Source organism: Lissotriton helveticus, chromosome 5_1 (assembly GCF_964261635.1).
Source record: "Lissotriton helveticus chromosome 5_1, aLisHel1.1, whole genome shotgun sequence".
Classification (NCBI taxonomy): domain Eukaryota; kingdom Metazoa; phylum Chordata; class Amphibia; order Caudata; family Salamandridae; genus Lissotriton; species Lissotriton helveticus.
The window spans coordinates 938,899,472-938,922,754 of record NC_136065.1 but is presented as its reverse complement, the minus strand read 5'-3'; the positions used below and the strand labels follow the sequence as shown (position 1 = coordinate 938,922,754).

The following is a 23,283-nucleotide window of genomic DNA, read 5'->3' as shown; positions in this document are numbered from 1 at the left end:
AGGGGATACTCCAGCAGAACCATGGGCAGGACAGACACGAAACAGACAAAGATCCCATTCGAGGCACGCAAAGCGCCCAAAACAAATGCAGAAGACAATGCGGATTCGGATGCCGCAGAGGGCCAGGAGGAAGATTGGAAGGCGCTCCTGCTGAGCATGAAGACCAGCTTAACTTCAATAGACGCAAAGATGGACACGATGAGTGCCAGATTAGATTCAGTAGTGTACAAGCTGGATCAGCACGAAAGTAGGATTAAAGAGGTGGAGACATGTGTTTCGGACCTGGAAGACGGGGCCTCGGGGTCCAAAGAGCAGATTTTGCAAATGGTCAAGCTTCTTAAAATAATCGCAGAAAAGAACAAAGACTTGGAGGCCCAGTGTCGAAGGAATAACGTGCGTATTTTGGGCCTGGCGGAGTCCACCAACACAGGCTGAATGGAGGATTTCATAGAACGGCTGCTGACTGATCTCTTTGCAGGGAGTCTTTTTCAGCTCATCTTATAATAGAAAGGGCGCGCAGGTCCCTAGCTGCGCGTCCGCCTCCAGTGATTGTGCGTTTTTTAAACTACCGAGACTGTGATGCAACCGTGCTCCTGGCCAGAGAGAAGGGGCAAGTCCAATACGAGAACGCCACGCTTGCTTTCTACCCCGATTTCACACAGAGCGTACAGGATGCGAGACGCAAGTTTACGGGTGTAGAGAAGAAGCTCCAAGCACAGGGCATCACATACGTGATGCTCTACCCAGCCAAACTTCGCATTACACACCTGGGCAAGTAAAATCACTTTCTGACCCCACCACAAGCTGAGGAGTACCTTAAGCGGCACCGTCGAGAGGTGTCAACAGAAATGACCACCAGGGTGAGATCTAGATCCATGTTGCCCACCTCAGCTCTGGACTGAACACTATGCCAACTACTGAAGGGACAGATTGACATGTGAGACTGTGACTTATAACAGCTGGGAAACTGAATGCGCCACCAGATGAAATAAGACTGAACCAAAGAGACTTACAATGTGCCCGCCTGGCCACTCACCCTCCTCCCACGAGCATTACGGGGTCGTTAGGACCAAGTACCATGTGGGCGTGAAAGCGGAGGAAAGACAGCAGGCCGCGGGCCCCTAGAGAAGGCCCCAAAAGGAGATTCTCAGTAGTTTTCTGTTAGACATTTAGGGGAAATTGGGATATATCTCATTTAAACTAGACGAGGGAGGGAACTAATGCCCAACAAGTTGGGGTTGTCGGTGTTGGAGGGGGTGGGGGATTTCTGCCTTTCAATGTCAGTGAAGATGACATTAGTCCTATAACACACTATAGCATCATTGACAGTATCTCGAACAGAGGCACCAGGATAGGCAACCCAGATAACACGACTGCGCCCACTAGTATATCCCTTATGTCGTGGAATGTCCGAGGGTTAAACAATCCAAGGAAGAAAAGACATATCATAAGCTATCTGGAGAGACACCACATAGACATTGCCCTGCTGCAGGAGACACATCTGGACCCTGCCCCGGAGCCCCTTTTTGCAGCACGATGGGCCACACAATGCTGCTTTTCATCCTATTCATCGTATTCCAGAGGGGTGGCCATCCTCGTTAAGCGCTCCAAAGCCTTTTTGCTGGGAGGGACAGAGGTGGACCAGCAAGGCAGGTATTGCTTACTATGGGGTAGATTGGCATTACATGGCATCACAATAGCAAACTACTATGGCCCCAATGTGGACCATCCGCAAGTCATGTCCGTACTCTGGGGTAAGATACAGGCTATTGGCTCCACATACGTGCTATGGGGAGGGGATTTCAATACCATAGTGGACTCATGGATGGATAGATCCCACGCCATGAGGCAACACCACACGACATCACACAAATCGTTAGCGGACTTGATCGCCTCTAATTATCTCCTTGACGCATGGTGTTATAGGCACCCGACACAAAAAGAGGGAACGCACCACTCTGTGGTTCATTCTACGTGGGCTAGACTGGACTATATATTTGTTTCAGTGGGAATGGCACACTGGGTGGAAGAGGTCACTCATCTGGCACACACACATTCGGACCATTCACCAGTCAAGCTAGTAATACGCCCTCCAGTGGAGCAGACACCGTAGGCCCGCTGGCGGCTCAACCAGTCTCATTTATTAGATATGGTCTTCAAGACGGATCTCGAACAGGAAATACGTGACTTTTTTATGCGAAACGTAGACTCTGTCCCGAGCCTCACCACAGTCTGGGAATCGTTCAAAGTTACGGTCAGATGGTGGTGCGTTGCTAAGGGCGGAGGAATATTAAGAGCAGTCAGGGGGGAGCTAACCCAGTAAGAGAAAGACATTAAGGGATTGGAGAGTGCCCTGCCACGGGGGGAGGAGGAGGAGCGCACCAGTGCGGCCCTGCAGGCCAAATTGTCAGAGTATGCGAAAGCGGGCAATCACGAATGTAAGTTTCGGGGGAAATACCATGTAGCAAGGGTGTATGGGGAAGGTGATCACCCGGGGAGAGTCCTGGTGACTCAGGTGAGGCCACCAAAATCCTCAAATTACATTGCAGAGGTCCAGGACTTGACTGGGAAAGTGCATAGAAATCTCCCAAGCCAATTGCAGGCGTTTGAGGAATTCTATAAGACTTTATACACTACTCATAGAGGGCAACCATTCGAACTTCAACAATACTTCGAAGACACGGCCTTGGCGTGGCTGGGAAAAACTCAGCTGAAATCAGTCAGGGTTTATCCCCAACCAAGCCACATCGCATAACCTACGGGCATGTTGGCAGTGCTCCAAGATATAGACACAAATAGATCTGCAGTGGCGGTGTTTCTCGATGCAACTAAGGCATTTGATTCGGTAGAGTGGGACTACCTACTGGGTACCCTGAAATATATCGGGGTCCCCAATGACTTCCTAGACTAGGTGGAACTCTTGTACACGCAACCGATAGCCACGATATTATTAAATGGGGCGAGATCCAACAGTTTCACTATCATCAGGGGCACGAGGCAGGGTTGCCCCTTGTCTCCCATCCTTTTCATCCTGGCAATAGAACCCCTTGCTGCAAAAATACAACAGCATCATAAGGAGAGAGCGTTAGCATACCCCTCTAGACAACTTATAATATCCCTTTATGCCGATGACATGACTTTATATATAAAAAACCCTCGGGACAATTTAAACCCTGTACTCCGGAAAATAACTAGATTCAGGGCTATCTCTGGCATACAGATCAACTGGGCCAAATCAGCGATATTTCGACTAACAGACTAGACAGTGCCGCACTCGCTGGATTACCCCTTAGTCTGGAAGAGTGATAGCGTTAAATACTTAGGAATAAATGTTACAAGAGATAAAGAGGAGTTGATGTGGAGCAATTATGGTACCCGTGGACAGGGTGACTGATACAATCACTGGATGGCTTACGTTACCTCTTTCAATGGCGGGACGTTTATCCCTTGTAAAAATGGTCCTCCTGCCTAAATTCCTTTATCTATTTGTAAACATACCGTATCATCCCGGGAGTTTTTTTTAAAAAACACTAGCTACACAACTCACTCGCCTGATTTGGGGGGAACGGAAGGCGAGACTAGGCCTCTCCACATTGATGCTGCCTTACTCTCAGGGGGGATTTGAGGTCCCTAATTTCGAAAACTACTATTACGGTGCACAAGCGTATTTTGCTGTGTTCTGGCTCCACCCCCCCCCCACCCTTCATGCCACATTTAGCAATAGAAAACGGGTATATGAACCCTATTCCACCCTATGCATATTTTTTACATCCAGTGGGAATAGGCCGCGGGATCCCTCAACAGTGGACTGCACTCTGTTAGCCTGGAGAAAGATAACTGCTAAACTTGAAGTGCCGATGATGTACTCCCCCAGAATGCCATTGACCAAGCACCCAACATTACAGGTCACATCAGAGGGAATTTGCAGGCGAATATTAGATATTTTACAATACAAACTGTGGGGGGATCTGTATCTGGCAGGTACTTTCTGATCTAAGGAACAGTTCTTTGGCGCACGCGACCCCACCACTATGGAACTCTTTATGTACACTAGACTGCGCCAGAGTGTGAGGGCAGCTACCCCAGCATATCCCCTAGAACCGCCAACATTTCCTCCGCTTCATGCGCTCCTGCAGCTGGGACCCCACAAACGTGTCATTTCACTCCTATACAGACATGACAAGGCTGTGCTCCTGACAGGTGCCCCTATGGCCAGATCGGAGTGGGATGGTGACTTGGAAGTGCCCCTGACGGACGAGCAGTGGGAATTCAGCTGGTCACAAACAGCTGCCATTACAGCCAATAGGCGGTTGAGACTTATACATTATAAGTTCACACACAGATTGTATTATACACCTGCAAATCTTCGTAAATTTAAGTTGAAAGATGATGATCGATGTGCCAGGCGTCGGAGGGAAGGGGCGGATTTTATCCTCCTGGCGTGGTAGTGCACTCAGGTACATGAATATTGGATGCAAGTGTTTCAGGGTATGTCTAGCATGATAAATGTGCAGATACCACCGACCCCACTCACGGCATTATTGGGCTGTATTCAGGAGATCGTCACTCCGTATAAAAAGTTCTTAGCGTTGGGGTTAATTGTTGCAAAGCGCAGACTGGCATGCAAGTGGGGAAGAGGGAGAGCCCCCAAGTTCAAGGACTGGGTGAAGGACTTGACAACCTGGCAAGAGCATTCGCTATGTTATGCCGATATGCTTCCACTACAATCATGTCCTAAGGACATATGGGGCCTGTTAAAGCAGTATCTCATAGATCAGAGTTCATCAGAAGACATGACGGAGGAGGGCCTCCGAGAAGAGGACGAGCAGATGCGGAATCAGGTTAAGGTAGTGGGTGAAGCTGGACCGGGAGCGAAAGATGGCACACCCAAGGACTAAAAGGCAAGGTGGTGAAACAGATTCTATTATGTAATGTAAAGACCATGCACTGACAAGGAGGGGTAGGGGGAGGAGGGGGGAGGTGGGGAGTTGAGGGACTTGTTACTAGCGTTTGAGAAGATACTGCCACGTAATACAAAATGTACACTTACTGGCAGATATTGCTGTATTGAGGTATGTTGTGAAAACAATAAATGCAAAAACAACAATTGATGGACAGAATGCAGAACAATGTCATACATTCACCCCAGTACAGATATCTGGGCCTAAATCCATCTTTTTTTGCACTCCACACCACCCCAGTTCAGACATAGCCATATGCAAATCAGCCTTGACCCTGTGCCTCATGGGAACAGTCCAGCCCGAACTGCCAAGCCATGTCTTTCCTGGACCGGAATCAAGCATCCTAGGACTGGTTAATGACTATCAGCCGTCTTCAGCCAGAATAGCTTGACTCCAGTGGTGTGGAGAGCATGGGACTCACGTCTGAGCATACCCATCCCACTCAGGGTGACAAATGCAAAAACAACAATTGATGGGCAGAATGCAGAACAATGTCATACATTCACCCCAGTACAGAGATCTGGGCCTAAATCCATCGTTTTTTGCACTCCACACCACCCCAGTTCAGACATGGCCATATGCAAATCAGCCTTGACCCTGTGCCTCATGGGAACAGTCCAGTCCGAGCTGCCAAGCCATGTCTTTCCTGGACCGGAATCAAGCATCCTAGGACCGGTTTCTGGCTATCAGCCGTCTTCTGCCAGGATAGCTTGACTCCAGTGGTGTGGAGAGCATGGGACTCACGTCTGAGCATACCCATCCCATTCGGGGTGACAAATGCAAAAACAACAGTAATTTAACACTTTAGCTGCTTCAAATGTTCTGCGCCAGTGCGAAACGTTCGAAGAAACGGGCGGGCCTGCGACGGCCAACGATTGTTCGCAGCACCAGCCAGGTAGTGACGGGAGCACGGAACAGGTTAAAAAAACAAATACCATTCCTAGCGTGAAAGGAAAACAACCCCTTGAGCCAACCCTCATGTAAGTGGACCATGGCTTACAGTGAGGAAATGGGACACAAACCCATTCCTGCGTGAAAGAGAAACAAAGCCCTTAACCAAGCATTCTTGTAAGGGTACTGTGTCATAAAGTGTGGATATGGGACTAAAACCCATTCCTATCCAAAAGTAAGGGAATCCCTTCACTTCGCAGCTGTGCAGACCCTGGATCTGTTGTGCTCCTGAACTCTTTACTGCATTTTTGCTCTACTACTCGCGGAACCCGCTGTGCGGGTCCCGCTTCGTGCAAGGCGGACTGTGACCTGCTCTCACCTGAACCATCGCCGAGGGAGCTTGGACTGCAGGGCTGCGAGCGCGTTGCTGGCGCAGGACTTCCAGTCCCTGGAGCGCCAGCAACCATCCCCAAGTGTTTCCAGCTGGGACGCTCTCCCTGCAGGCTCCTCCCTCGCTATACTGAGACTTGAAAATCTCCCGCTTCAGGCTTTCTGGTGAATCCCTTCACTTCGCAGCTGTGCAGACGCTGGATCTGTTGTGCTCCTGAACTCTACTGCATTTTTGCTCTACTACTCGCGGAACCCGCTGCGCGGGTCCCGCTTCGTGCAAGGCGGACTGTGACCTGCTCTCACCTGAACCATCGCCGAGGGAGCTTGGACTGCAGGGCTGCGAGCGCGTTGCTGGCGCAGGACTTCCAGTCCCAGGAGCGCCAGCAACCATCCCCAAGTGTTTCCAGCTGGGACGCTCTCCCTGCAGGCTCCTCCCTCGCTATACTGAGACTTGAAAATCTCCCGCTTCAGGCTTTCTGGTGAATCCCTTCACTTCGCAGCTGTGCAGACGCTGGATCTGTTGTGCTCCTGAACTCTTTACTGCATTTTTGCTCTACTACTCGCGGAACCCGCTGCGCGGGTCCCGCTTCGTGCAAGGCGGACTGTGACCTGCTCTCACCTGAACCATCGCCGAGGGAGCTTGGACTGCAGGGCTGCGAGCGCGTTGCTGGCGCAGGACTTCCAGTCCCAGGAGCGCCAGCAACCATCCCCAAGTGTTTCCAGCTGGGACGCTCTCCCTGCAGGCTCCTCCCTCGCTATACTGAGACTTGAAAATCTCCCGCTTCAGGCTTTCTGGTGAATCCCTTCACTTCGCAGCTGTGCAGACGCTGGATCTGTTGTGCTCCTGAACTCTTTACTGCATTTTTGCTCTACTACTCGCGGAACCTGCTGCGCGGGTCCCGCTTCGTGCAAGGCGGACTGTGACCTGCTCTCACCTGAACCATCGCCGAGGGAGCTTGGACTGCAGGGCTGCGAGCGCGTTGCTGGCGCAGGACTTCCAGTCCCAGGAGCGCCAGCAACCATCCCCAAGTGTTTCCAGTTGGGACGCTCTCCCTGCAGGCTCCTCCCTCTACATTCCAGCTGGTATACCTACAGCTGAACAGTCCCGCTGCGCGGGAGCGCGCCGGGAGAAGCCCGGGACAAGGGCGGGACCGTCTGTGGCCGTCCGGGGCCGACAGCGGCCGGGCTGGGCCACCCTATTTTCACATCGGCATCGGACCCTATGCTTCATGGCAAAAAAAGCTTCACCTCTCTAAAGAAGGTTACGGTAAGATCCCATAGCACTATTGTGCCCTGTCAATTGTAAAGACACAGAGAAAAGCTATTAGCCTATACGCCCTAAAATATACACGCCCTACAGACTAGTGGATACTTACTTAACTTCTATGGCTTTAAAAAAGCTACGTTCACGCACAATATTTATGCGACGCATGGGCACTGAGGAAGCAGTCAGGAAATCGTCCGACACAGCACTGAAACACGGTCAAATAACTAAAACTCCGGCAATTAGCAAATATTTTTCTGCACTATCACCGCAAATACACCTACCCACAATTAATTCTGAAGCAGGTAATAACTCAGTTCTCATAGAATCTAAGAAGGAAATATCGCCTCCAACCCCAAACCAACACCAGGTATTACATTTTAGTGTCTCTGAACTAGAGGGCGACCAAATGGAAACCTCTGCGACTGTGCTCCCTCAAAGATCAGATCATGAAGTATCCCACTCTACACCTTTAAAAATGACAAAATTGATATGTAATCAAACCAGCCCTGAAGTACCTCCGTGCAATAACACGATATCATCAATTAATAAATCGGATTTACCGTTAACCCAAGTAAATCTAACCAAAAGTTCCACTGAAAAATCACTTCATCAACTTTCACTACATGACTGTTTCACAGATGTCCTCTTTCCAAATTTAAATTTCGCAAATCCAATAACTCCCATATCAAAAGCACTTTTCACCCTACAAGAGATACTGGAATCTGTACTTATTCATCTAGGCCACATCTTATCAAATTCGGATGATACCCTTGATGTTCAAACAGGAATACTCAAATTTCTAGTAGAGGAAAAAAGGAAAAAAGACTCATATAAAGTAACTGGAAATCAACAAGAACATGGAATAGCGACAAAACTGGAAGGTCAATTAACAAAAAGTACAATCGATCCAAAGATTCCAATAAAATGTGACATAAGCACACAAACATTTGAAGTAGTAAGAGTTGAAAAAAAAACAAAAGAAACAAAAAGAAAAAGTAGATCACCTCCTACGTACTCACTTAAGAAGTTATTTAGAGAAGAATCGAAAAATAACACTAACTTCTACTCAATTTTTTCAAAAACTACGCAAAAATCTGACTTACATCAAACCGGTTCTATAAGCATTTTACAGGCAACAACTACTCAAAACTATCTCGAAGTTGATAACAAGGATGAAACTCCAAAAACAAATGGTCCTCCAAGTGCAAAGGGGAATAATAAGAGAAGGAAGCCACTCAGAAGAATTCATAAGAAAAAGGAGCGCAAACTCAAATTCCAAGCACCAATAATTTTGACAAAAACCGCAGAGGAAAAAAATGCAGAGACAAATGACGATATTTCCAAGCTCGAGGTACCATTAAGAAGTCAAATTACTTCGAATACGAATTCACTGAACCCAAAAGCAGATCCTTATCTCCCGGTAAAATCATTCCACAACACCGGGCAAACAATCAATGGCGTAGGAGTTAAAGACATTAGTAAAACTTCATCTATGGAAGGAACTCCATCAAAGCATTTAATAATTGAAGAACTCTTCCCCTCTGACAATATGCCACTGAACCGAGGAAGAATAATCAACCTACTTCAACAGATACCCTCCTTATACTCACTTACAAGCAACGAAATAGACTTGGTGACCTTTCCTAAGAAAGACAACAATAAATTTGCTTGTGTATCTTTTTGGTCACCAGTACTCCCAGGGATAATTCTCAGAGAGAAGGAAACTCTACACAAAAATGGCTATGATGTAATTGTGAGATCAGAACTCCCGAAAAACACATACAATAAAGGATTTTATGGTCTTTTCAATACCGCTACACAAAGCAAAAAGCAGAATAATAATTCCGTAACTTGGGAAGAATCGGTACCATATGCCATGGGAAATGATACCCTAAAAATTCTAGTAAATAGAGGAGAAAGGACAGTATGGAGCGATGGCTCTGAAGGAAGATACACTGAAAACCCAATAACATCTTGGGCCTGGTTATCAGAGACATTAAACAATAAAAAATCTTTAAACCTACAGCAAAATACTGTTTAGTAACGGCTTGAGCATCACATCGTGGAATATGGCCGGAAGAACCATTAACAAAATGACTGAAGCCTTAAAAAATCATCCGGATATCCTGGCCCTCCAGGAAACCTGGGCGACCAAAACCTTTTGCCAGCAAGGATACTATGTCTATGACATCCCGGCAGTGAAATCTAATCGTGGTCATGCAAAGGGTGGGCTAGCATTACTATTGAGCGAGGAATACCTATGGTCTCAACAAATCATAGAAACAAAGTCAGAAAATCTGCAGTGTATCAAGGTGGCATTGACAACACAACCTACAGGTCCTAGTAATGCTATACTGCTTTTTAACATATATGCCCCCCCAGGCAAAAACTACGATGTCCTCTTCGATGAAATAATGGAATCAATCAGCCTTATTCTTGATGATCGTATTCAAATGCCATATCTCATAATGGGAGATTTGAACGGAAAAGTTTCAAACAGTGAAATCGGAAAATGGGCCAACTTAATCAAAGAAGAATCCTTGGAAATGTCTTTCCCAAAATTTCCCAAGGGTATCAAATCGGACAAGAGAGGTAGGTTGCTTCTATCTTGTTTACCAAGTATAAATGGAACAATACTCAACGGTAACACGGAAGGCGATATCCCGGCATCATACACCAGACGGGGAAATGGATCCTCCTCCACTCTTGACTATTTAATATGTGGGATAACTATCAAGGAGTCAATTTTGTACTTACAAACCCATTTCGTAGAAGAGAGCGACCACGCTCTCTTACATCTAACTACCTCGTGGATGCCCCTCACCTCCTTAGCCAAACAGCCTATATTTCTAAAATCTTCAACTGAAGTTCATACAAAGCAGAGGCGGATTTTCTGGAATTCCACTTCATTGGACAGCATCTCTTCTCTGCTAATTCATACTCAATTACTCACAAAAATCCACTCAGAGAATCCTATCATGAACTTTGAATATATAATAAATAACCTTAATCTTGCTCTCTTACACAAATCACAAAAAGTTGGTTATGGAAAACATAAAAACATCAATAAAAACAAAGATCGGAACTCGTCCGTTGCTAAAAAACTTAACAGACTCATTCGCGCTCAAAATTTGAACTTTTCTATAACAGTTAAGGCAGAAATTAACAAACTAAAAAACCAAATTCGAAGAGAGAAAAACAAACATAAAAAACTGCTGCAGGATAGTAATTGGGTTGACATCCAAAAAGCTGCAAAAGACTACAATCAGCGAAAATACTGGTCTCTGATTGCCAAAATGACTGGATCTAAGAAAACACTGGAGGCCATCCCAGTCTCGCAAGAGGACTGGGAAAGATACTTGCAAGAATTATATAAATCAAATCCATCATTCCCCGAAAGTAAAATCAACGGTCTAATCGATGAAAGGAACAACATCAAAATCACTAAGATTACATCTTTTTCGATTGAATTTCACATCAGAAAAGCAAGAAGCACGGGTGCTTCAGGCCCCGACCAAATTCCAATCAAGGTCCTTCAAATTGACCCCAAGGAATGGAGCCAGATGCTTTCCCCTCTCTTCAACCACATCTTAGAGACTGGTGAAATACCGAAATCTTGGCAAGGAAGTATAATCATTCCAATATATAAAAAGGGGAATAAAAACACAGCCAGCAACTATCGGCAAATAGCTCTGATGGATGCCACTGGTAAAATTTTTGCTGCTGAAATACTAGATCGTTTAAAAACATGGGCTTTCTCCCAGGGTATCATACCAATGTTTCAGGCAGGATTTCGTCCTAACCACTCCGTCATTGACAACACTGCAATACTACAATCCCTTCTTGACAAATACACAGTGGAGAGATCACAATCAATCTATGCAGTTTTTATAGATTATTCTACCGCTTTCGATCGGGTGGATAGACCAACTCTATGGACTAAACTGAGGAGGTTGGGTATCCCCGAACAACTGCTCCGGGTCGTGGTTAATCTTCACAATAACACTTGGTGTCAAGTACAAATGGGGAGCGAAAAAGGCCTGACTAATAGAATCAACACGTTCAATGGTCTCAAACAGGGGTGCCTCCTTGCACCGATCTTATTCTCAATTTACTTAAGTGACCTACCATCTTATTTGCAACAAGGTTTCAGCTTGCCTCCAAAGCTTGCTACACAAAACATACATGCTCTACTATACGCTGATGATATAGTTATGTTGGACTTAACTCCCTTTGGATTACAAAATCTACTCGACATTTTACATAAATACTCCAAAGAAAACTTTTTAATTCCTAACCTAAATAAAACAAAAGTGGTTGCATTCTCCAACAAGAAAAAAAGAGTAAAGTACCACTGGAGGTTGGGTGTAGAACTTATAGAAGAGGTCGAGGAATATACATACTTAGGGAGGATCTTCTCAAGGAACCTAAAAAATAACAAACAAATTAATCACTTAAAAAAGAAATCAGAGTTACATGCTGCAGCTTTATTGAGACTGTATACGGCAACTGGGAACAGGCACTTTTCAACATTACTAAAAGTTTATAGAGCAAAGATATCTCCTGTTTTATCGTATGCCTCCGAATACATAGCCATAAAACAGTGGTCCTATATGGATCAAAAAGAAGGAAAAATTCTAAAGAAAATCCTGAAAGTCTCACCAGCAACACCAGTACAAGCACTAAGATTAGAATTTTCTATTACTAGCGCTTATGCCATAGCGGTAGCCAATATAATTAGGTGGGCATATAATCTCCTCCAGGCTAAAGATGGTACTTTGCGCTATTTGCTAAAAACTGAGACTTTCGTTCAAGGATCCTCAACTTCTACATTTTCTAGAAATATGTTAGAGGTTTTCCAACTGGCCAAAATTAACTCTGAAATCTTACGATCTTGGTCACCTATACAACTTAAACTTTTCCTAAAATGCTTCACACCCAAATTGAGTTTCGATCTTGATTATTCTCATTGTAAAAATTTATCTCACTACAGACTTTATACTGAGTTACTGGAGTACAAGCAAGAACGGCCATATTTGGGGTTTTCTCTCACACATGGCGCAAGAAGATCGATTACAATGTTACGTTTGGGTATTCTGCCAGTTTTATCTTATACCTCAAGGTGGTCTCCAGGCAGATCCCCGCTATGTGCTCTCTGTTGTGGAGGAGATCAGAACATTGAACATCTGTTATTTACATGCCCACATCTCGATATAGTAACAGCACGGTCAAAATATCTAGACCCTATATATCGCATTTGTAAAATTACCACTGTAAAAGAATTGGTACTTGCATGTAAACAGCCTCCCAATGAATTGGTTTGTTACAATTTTTACAAATTTTAAAAATTATCTTTGATACTATATTAAATTGTAAACTGTGTTTTATATATTTGTGGTCCTCAGTTGAGTACCAAATCAAATAAAATCTTTGACTCTTGTAAGGGATACATAAATTGAAAAAGGCAAGCCAAAACACATCAAACATGCCACCCTCATGTAAGGCTTGTAACACCCACCTGACATATAAAAATAAAAATGGGCATAGTTAAATACAGTTGAACAACGAAACTGCTCCAAACACAGTAGCTTTACCAATGTTAAACTGCATAGTCGGCTAACCAATAATGTAAGGTGCTACCAGTAGATGGCATGTGCACCACACACTGTGTGTAGCAAAAGTGCAGCAGTCTCTTGCACTAAATGTCTCCAGAATACAATAGGTGGTTGCCTCAGCCAACACAACACTTGACATTTCCAGGGAGAACAATGGAAGTCATTACCAAGAGTGCTACGTGTTGATAGCATTTTGCTTCAAAGAATAGCAATACACAAATACTGGCATCCTCTTAAGTTGCAGTGCTTGTGCCACCATGCAGAACTAGTAGCTGTTCCACAACTGTGCACTGAGTACTTCCAAGTACATGCACAAGGAATTAAAAAGGAGAAAGTACCTGTAATATCTCGCTGCTCTAATAGATTATTCACCTACAAGCAAGAAGAAATGAAATGAAGCTGATCTCCACACAACGACGGTCCCGGTCAGCCTCAAACTTTATTGTAATGCAAAAGAAACACTAAATGGCGGCATGAAGTATTGACGGGCGCCGGGTGGCTTACACCACGTCAGTGCTGCTAATTGTCCTCTAGCTGCTCACCGGGATCCAAGGTGACGACAACTTTGAAGCTGGAACTCCACACATGTGAAAGATGACGGTAGGTATGCGCATGCCAGACGCAACACGTGCCTCTGTTTTAAATCAGAGTAAAAGCGTTTAACTGTCCATAATATTAGATGGCTCAAGAGTCTCTATACAATAAGAGACAGCAAATGTCTCACCTTTAACCCGTTGGCCGTGGCCGCGATTTTGCGGCACTTCCTCAAAAACGGGTGGGGCCGCGTCGGCCGTTGGACGTGCGCAGCACAACGAAGGTAGTGCTCGCGATGTCCAATGGCCGACAGCAGCACTTAAGGGGATAATGTCTCGATAAATTTGCCGACACCAGGGTAAATTTTAAGTTTTACGCCGGTCACGAGCAACAGGTGTGTGTGGGCCCAACAGTTATACTGGTACAAAATTGGGTGGTGATGGACGGAGCATCTGAACCAATCAAACACTCACACCCAGTCAAAGGATCTGGGTTTAATCCATCACCGTTCTTTAGCCCACTCTGCCACCCCAGTTCAGACATGGCTATATGCAAATCAGTCTGACCCTGTGCCTCATGGGAACAGTCCAGCCCGAACTGCCAAGCCATGCCTTCCCTGGACCGGAAACAAGCTTCCGAGGACCGGTTTCTGGCATTACCGCCTTCTTCAGCCCGGCTTGCTTGAAACCAGTGGCAAAGTGAGCAAGGGACTCACGTCTGAGCATACCCTGCCACACTTATGGTGGCCAAAGCGGTACAAAAGGGGGTGGTGATGGACGGAGCATCTGAACCAATCAAACACTCACACCCAGTCAAAGGATCTGGGTTTAATCCATCACCGTTCTTTAGCCCACTCTGCCACCCCAGTTCAGACATGGCTATATGCAAATCAGTCTGACCCTGTGCCTCATGCGGTCCGGAGGGGAACGAGTAGGTAACGCAGTGCGGTTTCACCATTAAGGAACAATGTTTCCATGAGGTGATCCTGCCCCCCACCTAAGACCATGAAGTGCTACTAAGCACCGCTATATGAACAACGAAAAAGTACAATCGTATGTATAATACGCATGTTTTATAGTTAACAGCGTTTAATAATTTTAATAGTTTACACACCACATCAGGGATACATAGGAGTGGTAAATACAGGGCTGGTCCCTGTATGGTCCTGACGAAAAGCCTGGGGAGCTTGAAACATGTTGACCACACACTGATTTAGCCCTAACTAAAGGTTAAATTGCAGTCTCTAACCCCTTTTAATATACCAATCTAGGAGCTAAATAAAATTGTTGAGGCCCACTAGCACGGTATTTTTAATAATCACTCACACCCACTCTGCCACTATCTCACTTTCGCACCACACATAGTCTTTTCACGATTAAAGTGCTCCTGCGTAGTTCGCTAGTCGCAGCACGCCCCTTTTCATAGAGAACTGGGATGGCCCCAATGATGAAGCATGTCACCGTGGGGAAACCCCGGTGAGTGAGGGGACACTAGAAAGAAATTTTTCTTTCTTCCTTGGTTTGCACTGAGAGAATTTGATCAGTGACCAACATACAAACTAGGTCTCTGAATCCGACACTTTGGATTCTTACTTTTTCTTCCTCATGGGAACAGTCCAGCCCGAACTGCCAACAGTTATACTGGCAATTGCTGTCTCTGATGTGAGACTTTGTGTAAATTTTCATAGAATAGGTCAAAATAAAGTTCCGTAAATAGAACCACACACAACACAAAATCTGAGCGAGGCTCTCAGTGGCAGTAATTCGTCCGACGATAACACGATCCAGGAAACAAACATTTAAATATAGAGAATCTGACCTTTTAAATTGGATGAATCCTTATTCTGATGGGAAGTCCCTGATCTTTTAAACTCCGAAACGCCGATGCTCTTCACCTGATGTGTCTTATATTAACACCAAAAAACACCAAGGCTTCGTGTATTTTCCAAAATGTCAGTTTTAGTTGAGCAGTTGAAATGGTTACTGTGAATGTACAACAAATTGGTGCAGCATAACACTCCAATCACATGTCCTTGTGCAGGGTTCAAATTAGAGATGACAGAAAGAATGTCTAAAATGATGTTGCTTACTTTCTTTAAAGGCGCAATTCTTATAACGTTGTCCAGATGAAAGAGAGTACAGCACGCTTGAGCTGGGGCTGTCCGATGTAATGGACACTGGTGGCTGCAAGGCGTGCTGGTCCAGTTTCTTTTGTTCCCTTTGTGGCTCCATAGATTTCGAAATATTCTCTTGAATGTCAATTTGCTCTGTATGTTTGAGTTCTTGTTATCCAGACTCGTTGAGTTTTTTCTTGTGTGTTGTCTGCTCATGTAGCTCTTGAAACTTCTTCCCAACCTGTTGACTCTTTGTAAATGTCATCTTAAAGTAGCTTCACTCCAATTTTAAAGAGTGAGAAAGTCTCCAACTCGCCGCCACAAATAATGTAGTAACGAAGTCCACGCTGGTAGATGATGTTTAAGTAGGTTTATTGAAGTAGACAACATTTAGCATAGATCCTGTACAGCAGCCCCACCGGGAGCAGTCTGCTAGCTGCTCAGCCCATTCACCAACTGTCACCACTCACACCAGTCACCCAAGCATTCCACTCTTGGCCCACACACCAACATTCCACACAGAACATGCACACTGGCTGAGCAGCTAGGAACAAGATTATATAGCATTATAACACAACATGAAGATACTACAAGTACCACTAGACTTAATTGAAGAAATAAACATATGTTTTAACTGCTAAATGTTAAATTTCTGAGTTCAATAAAAAAAAGGTACCTGGATCACTGCTGGGTACAAAAATGTATGTTTCTTGACCTCGACACTCAAGTTTATTACATTTATATTCAGCAGGTTTTATGTCGAGTAAACTTGGCAACATTGCTTCCTCCACACTGTCACTGCTGACATTTGGGTCCATCTTATCAGCACAAATTTGCATCTCTTCATGTAATAATTCCTAATGAAGATGAAAATAAAAGAGTTCACAGAGAATCAATGAAATATTGGGAGGACGGCTGAGTATCAAGTAAAGCGGAATTTTAAATTAATTAACAGAAGAGGGAGAACATTCATAGATTTTAAAAAAAATAGCAGTCCTATTTCAGGAAGTCAATAGTCACCAAGTATCTGCATTATTAAGCACTGCCAATGCTCCATTTTGAAAGGTGGGTCTGATGCAGTATATGCACACAAAGACCATTGCAAAAAGTACCAAGAGCTAAATGGTTATGAGCATTTTAAAGGCCATATTGTCTGTTTGTAAACCTGCTATTTCTTTCAAAACTCTTTAGTATCCATATGTGTTTAGTACATTTAATATAATTAATGTTCAGTGGTTAGTGATTAGGTAATTAGGTGGAAAGCCATATTCAATTATTGTAATCCTGCAGTTACTACTAAATGTTCTCAGTATTCAAAAGAGATAAAAGGGCATATGGACAATGTATATAAGAAGGGAGACAACTAAGACTGGTGATGGTGGCCTCATGGGAGAATGCTGCAATCTTCATTCCAGAGATGAGAGCCCACCAGAAAGTCAGCACACAAGTGTGACCCTGATCAGCAATGGCAGCCAGGCCTTCACCGCAATTACAAGGTGGAGATAGATGTAGTGTGCAGGGCCACACAAGGCGGCAAGTAGTGCTTAGGAGAGAATGTGCTAACCAGGTTGACACCAAAGCGCTCCTCAGTGAGTGTGACGCCTACAACCACAAGGTCACGACAACTGGAGACCCCTCTAGAAGGCCAGCTAGAAGGGAACACAGTGATGGCAACCATACCAGCTATTGAGCCCTTCCTCACCTTAGGGCCGCCATTGGTGCAAGCACCCAAGTGAAAGTTGTGAGTGGAGCGACTGGAAATGTACTTCACTGCTACCACAGTAGAAGACAACCAGAAGTGCCCCCTTCTGCTACACCTTGCAGGGGAAGACATCTACAAGTGATCAAGCAATCTCCTAGAGGCAGATTCCCCATTTATCTATGTTAGAATTGTTACCGCACTTCTAAACCCATCACCACCCCGGACTAGGAGTGATCCTTACTACATCAAGCTCAACAGGGACCAAAGGAGTCTGTCAATTCATTTTACAACCGGTGGAAGGAGTTTCTCGGGACATACACCCTGCAGGATAAAACAGAGTGCAGTTTGTCCAGGGGTGAGCCTCAGTGAAACTAAGAGAACAGATACTTCAAGAGCCTGGCAAATCCTTAAAGGACATTCTCAGGGCACTCAAGAAACCTTTCAAAGACAAAGGCATCCCACATGGAGGCCAACCTGTACAGACCTACCAAAACTGAGCAGATAAATCAGATGACCATGGGCAAGCACCCACTAAAGGGAGAAGAGAGTCAAAGACTTTGACCCCAAGTGGACACAATGGACACAATGTGGACAGAATGGACCGTTTTCTCATCCAGAAGCCTGCTCGGCCAGTGGAAAACGGTGCTCCGCATGAGGAATGATGAACCACATTTCAAAAGCGTGCGTGTAAACTCAACCCATGAAGGTGCCTTCCAAGGAGATGGTGAATGCTGTCATGCACCAGGCAAGTGGTCCCAGGAAAAGTGACATGCATGAGGATGAAGGAGAAGGCACAGTGTACATCGTATATGCTGTAGAACAATTCCCCATCAAGTCACACTAACATCCAAAATGGCAGGTATTGACTGGCGACAGGTCGTGGTGGCCATCATCGATAGTGTAATGGCTAAGAAATCATATAATATCCAGGGCAGCCAGCCGATGATAAGGCCCATGAAGGCAGTGTGTATGTCTACGGATATTCCAGCTCCCTGCCCCTAGTGGGTATGTTCCTTATCAACATCAACCAAGAGGACAGCATCACCAAAGCGAAGTTGTACGCCATGCACGGAGGCACCATCATGCTCCTAAGCTGCCAGACCGCTGAGAGACTATGAGTCATTCAGTCTGCATTCAGAGTGCACTCTACTGAGTTGGACAGACTCCTGGAAGAATTCAGGGAATTATTCCATTGAATCCGATGTCTGAAAACGAAATTGTCACAACACACTAACCACACTGTCCAGTCAACGGCAAAGCTGCATCGCTGGGCTGCGTTTGATTTCTGGACAAAAGTTGAGGAAGAACTTAGGAAGCTGGAAGAGGCCAAACTCATCAAAACAGTGGAAGCCCCCAACATGGCGATATTGGTAGCTTTTTGTTTTCTTATTCACAGCGAATGTGATCTCATCACAGTCATGTTTTAAAGCATCAGTCATTTCAACGTGGCATTCAGACTTTCGAAGAAAAACAAACATGTTGCTTCTCTGGGTGGTATAGTGCCAGGTATCGCTAATCATTCATAGTTCTTTGCCCTGCTGCTGTAGTTTGCGAATTTTGTGAAGTTTAAATCATTTCCAAAGTTGCGAGTCGGGAGACTTTGCAACATTGTGAACCCTAGTGGAGATGGGCACTTTCTGGATGAGAGGCTGTTAGTGTAGGGGTGATTGGGTAAAACAGCATTCCAAGAAGGATGCTTACTGTGTGATATTTGACCATTCTGTAAGGTTTAGGTGGGCCTCATGCCCATACAAAATATCCGCTTTGACCATTGGTCAGATGAATGAGCCACACCTATTTCAACTTGTACCCCAAATAAAACATATGGCAGACATTGAAGTACATTTGTGGCTAATAGAAATAATGAAAGACTACATCCTGTGATGATGGAGGCATTAGAAAATGAGCGCTAAAGGGGCACTGCATGACCTCCACGGTGCAATATCACCAGTTCCTGCTTAGGCATATTGAGGTAGCCACTCAGTTGTTACATCCACAGGTTACTTCGTGTCCCATAGTCGTCATTCACTGGGGCAAACAAAGAGGTATAAAGGAGGGTACACCATAATAAACTGCATGAATTGAGAGAAGGCAGAAGAAATGAAATGAAGAATTGATAGAGCCAGGCTACACAACTGGAAAGTCGTTTTCTTCTCATTTAACACACGAGTCGACAAACATCCAATATTATTCTGCACCTCAAAAAGGAGCCACGAAAGCATCCCCTTTGGAGAGAACACCACTAGTTGTAAGCAGACTATTAACATTACCTCAGACTTACCGGAAAAAACAAGTGTTTGTTCTAAAATCCACTAGGAAACTAGAATCTCACGCCCTCCTCATGGACTGGACACCTTACTGCATACAGCATGCCACCTTTGTTTGAGAAGTTCAAATTGCTCCTTATTTGTTTGGGGTCTACATAGTGTTTTAGGAATGAAAAACTATTACCTCATCAAGCTGTGGAAAAGCAATGGATTGTGAAGCTTGGAACTCAAGAGAGCATTCACCACCATCCGAAACAAAAAATGAATATCCATCATCTTCTTCCTTTAGATTGAAACAGCAAAACAAAAAAGCATCAAGACTGGTAGCCCCCGTCATTATCCAATACTTTCTCTGCCATTATTAGCCCTGTATGATTGCTTCCACCCCACTCATTTTTGCAACATTATGAATGGGCATCATTATGATAGTAGTGCTATACACAATTTTTTCTCCACAGTACGCTTCCTCCAGGCCTACAATTGCTACAAAATACTGTCAGGGATCTAAATACTTAGAAGTGCAGTATCGTCTTCAAACGAACCCTCCAATTTTGCCAAAGTGGGCACACTAGTCCAGCAATGCAAACCCAGAGCAGAGAAAGCCCTCCTGCTTTACGAGGCAACTATCCTTTTAAGTATAAGATCTACCCATCGGGCTGTGAGGCAGAATTTCCATCAATAATAAGCATCTATCCAGTGTTCAGTTTAATAATACTTTATTCGGCTTAAAACAACCATAAAGGCATACAAATAAAACAATTACGATTTCATAACATTAGCACGGTTGATCTTAACAGATATACAATTAATCCATCTTAAAATACAAACCCAAATGAACTGTTATTAATCTGCCTGGTCCAATGGCTAGGCAGAAGACTAATCAATTGCAACCAGGCCATGAATTCCTGTGGGCATGGTCCTAATCTTTAAACACGCAACAATCCCTGTTGTGAGATTTCCAGGCAATTCTTGCCGGGATAGGAAAAGGAACGGAATTTGCTCACCAATCAACATTTTCGGGATGTTCGGCCCACGGTAAAGCATTTAAAGGGTTGTGCTACTGAATATCGACACCAACAGTGTTGTGATACTCTAATACCAAGGACAGAATATTATGCGGCAACATATTGAAAGGTAAGTGCCTATAGGAAGTTATAGATTTACAATTCCAAACTCCATGTTTATATACCTTGAAAATATATGTACCACGTAGACATCTATATTTGGAGTTAGTTATGGAAAATCTAGACTCGCATTGTATCCAATCAATATTTAGGTTTCAATGTTCATGGAGCACACCCATTCAAAATACCCTATTGCTTCCGCTTCCAACTAAGCAACATCCCAAGATGGCACCTGAAGTCCTTTCACACAGTTACTTACCTGTAATCTTGGTTTTCTATCTTGTGTATATTCTTTGAATTCATAACCAATGAATACCCCAACCACTGCGCTGAATCCTGAACCCATTGGCACTTATTATGAGTGGCTGGACTGGAAAGCGATTATTATTGCACCTTTTAAAATCCTTGTGAGAAGGTGGTTCTGACCATCTGAGCCGCCCAGATTTTTTGCTTTTTGAACACCTGATTTCTGAGCTTTTACTGTGGGAGAGCCTCATAAGCTGGGACTCATCCACAGTAAACTCATGATAAAATGGACTGCATGTGGATTCCACCGGTGTCCGCCTTGTGAGATAAGGCTGCTGGGCTGCAGCCAGGGTAAGTGGCACCAGACTGGTTACATGTGGACACGTGTGCACATGTGTGTGCACCTGTGTAAGGGCTGCGCAGGGGATATTCCTGTTGTGCACAGCTCAGGAACTGGTACAGATAGAATGGTGCAGCAGGGATTATGCGGAGTTGGGTGGTGACCAATGTTCCCTCTAATTTCTTTCCTCTGTGATCGGCAGTGTAAGGTCTATGTGCACTGCAACCTAGGCTCTGTTCGCCAGTAACCAGGTGCACGTGTGGGTGCAGCGCCAAATATCACTCCAAACTTTTGCTTAAAAAAGTGAAAAGATGGTGCATTTCTTCACATACAGATCCACGTGAACAGTGTTAAGGCAGGTTTGAAACAGTCCCACATAGCAATTTGACACCTTAGCAGCTATGTTGTCGCATTTCTTTTCTTAATAGAGCTGGGCTGTGGGGTGATTGTGTGTATTTGTTCATGTTAATTTCAGCTCATGATAGGCGCTGCGATTAACTGGAAATATTCTGCTTTGCCACACTTTTCGAATCAGCGTTGTTTAACTAGTCTCACTGTCAATAAACCTTGCTTTGCTTCTCAAAAAGACAAAAAAATGATTGGAAATTGGACTTCGGGAGATTCAGGCCTTTACCCAACCCGTACCTCAGCTACCACCTTCTCCACAAGGATGGGGAGCCGCAGTCTTACTGCTTTGTCACACGGTAACTGCTGCTGAGGGTACATAATTTCAGGGGTCAAAAATGAGGTTCAAAAATGAGGTTCTTAGGGAAAGGGAATGGGATTGGTAATTCCAAGTGCACATGATTCAGGACCCCAAGAGTAAAAAGTAGAGCTTTCATTAGAATACCCTGCATGATGTGGTATATAAATAAATAATACCGGATCTAGGTTTGACTGGACATAGCAATAACAGATAGCTCAATAAATAAGAGTCAAGATTCGAGGTAGTAGGAGTTTGCAGGTTTAATACAGCTTAAGGACAGGAACAGGACAACCTGCACAGGAATAGGATGGCAGCTCTTGACAGGGGGGCCCCGACAGCTGCCGGGCAGGATCTGAGATGAGCGCGCTAACATTTAATAACAATACACGAACATATATACTAAAAACAGTTGCATTACAATACATACGATAGGCGGAGCAGTAGGTGTGGTCAATAGCAGTCGTGAAAGATAAGGGTGAAAATGGGTGTAACAGGGGCGTATACATAGACATGTGATGCAAACGTAACAGAATATGTCATAAATGGGGCGGAAACATGGAGGGGGCTACCTAAGGAGCCGGGACCTCTAACCTAATGGTGCGCGCAAACTGACAATGACGTGTTACTAGGAGAAGCTGGGGGCTATGAACTCTGTGCTAGGGGCAGAGACTGAAGTCTGGAGAGTCAGGGCGACATGTACCTAAACAGTATCTAGTATCTGATGTTTAGAGAACATGTTGATATAAACTAAGAGTCAGGAGGGGAGAGGCTAACGGACTCCAAGACTGGAGCATGCATTATTCTACATGTAGTGCGTGATGAAGAATATTAAATGACCATTAAATGCAGTATTTCTCTTACATGGAGACGTAAAGGCTAGACAATGACGGAAACTATTGATGCGATTCAGTAGCTTAGGAATGCAGAGAAGGAGGGCTGGACTGATAACTAGAATCATAACATACTCTTGGCAGACTCAGAGGCAGAGCCAGGCTGAGCCGGGCACTGCGAGGCAGGAAGTAAGTGAAGGGTCGAGGATACAGGTGGGGGCTGTATCGCTCCTCAGCGAGGCTCAGGAGACAGGAGCTGAATCTAGTGTCCGGGCCCTTTTGAGGCCTAGAAACGGG

At 44.8% G+C, this 23,283-nt stretch overlaps 1 protein-coding gene across 7 annotated transcripts in view; it reads right to left on the bottom strand.

Moving 5' to 3' along the window:
* CC2D2B (coiled-coil and C2 domain containing 2B) overlaps positions 1-23,283 on the bottom strand; it is a 1,917,855-nt gene that overhangs the window by 1,358,255 nt on the left and 536,317 nt on the right. For 6 of the 7 annotated variants that reach the window (XM_078643430.1, XM_078643434.1, XM_078643435.1 and 3 more), the window contains exons 10-11: positions 19,925-20,023; positions 16,448-16,628 (exon numbers count right to left, since the gene is read on the bottom strand). In XM_078643430.1, the coding sequence (XP_078499556.1) occupies positions 16,448-16,628; positions 19,925-20,023 (280 nt within the window). The remainder of the gene's footprint in view (positions 1-16,447; positions 16,629-19,924; positions 20,024-23,283) is intronic. The other variant, XM_078643433.1, reaches the window with a different exon arrangement.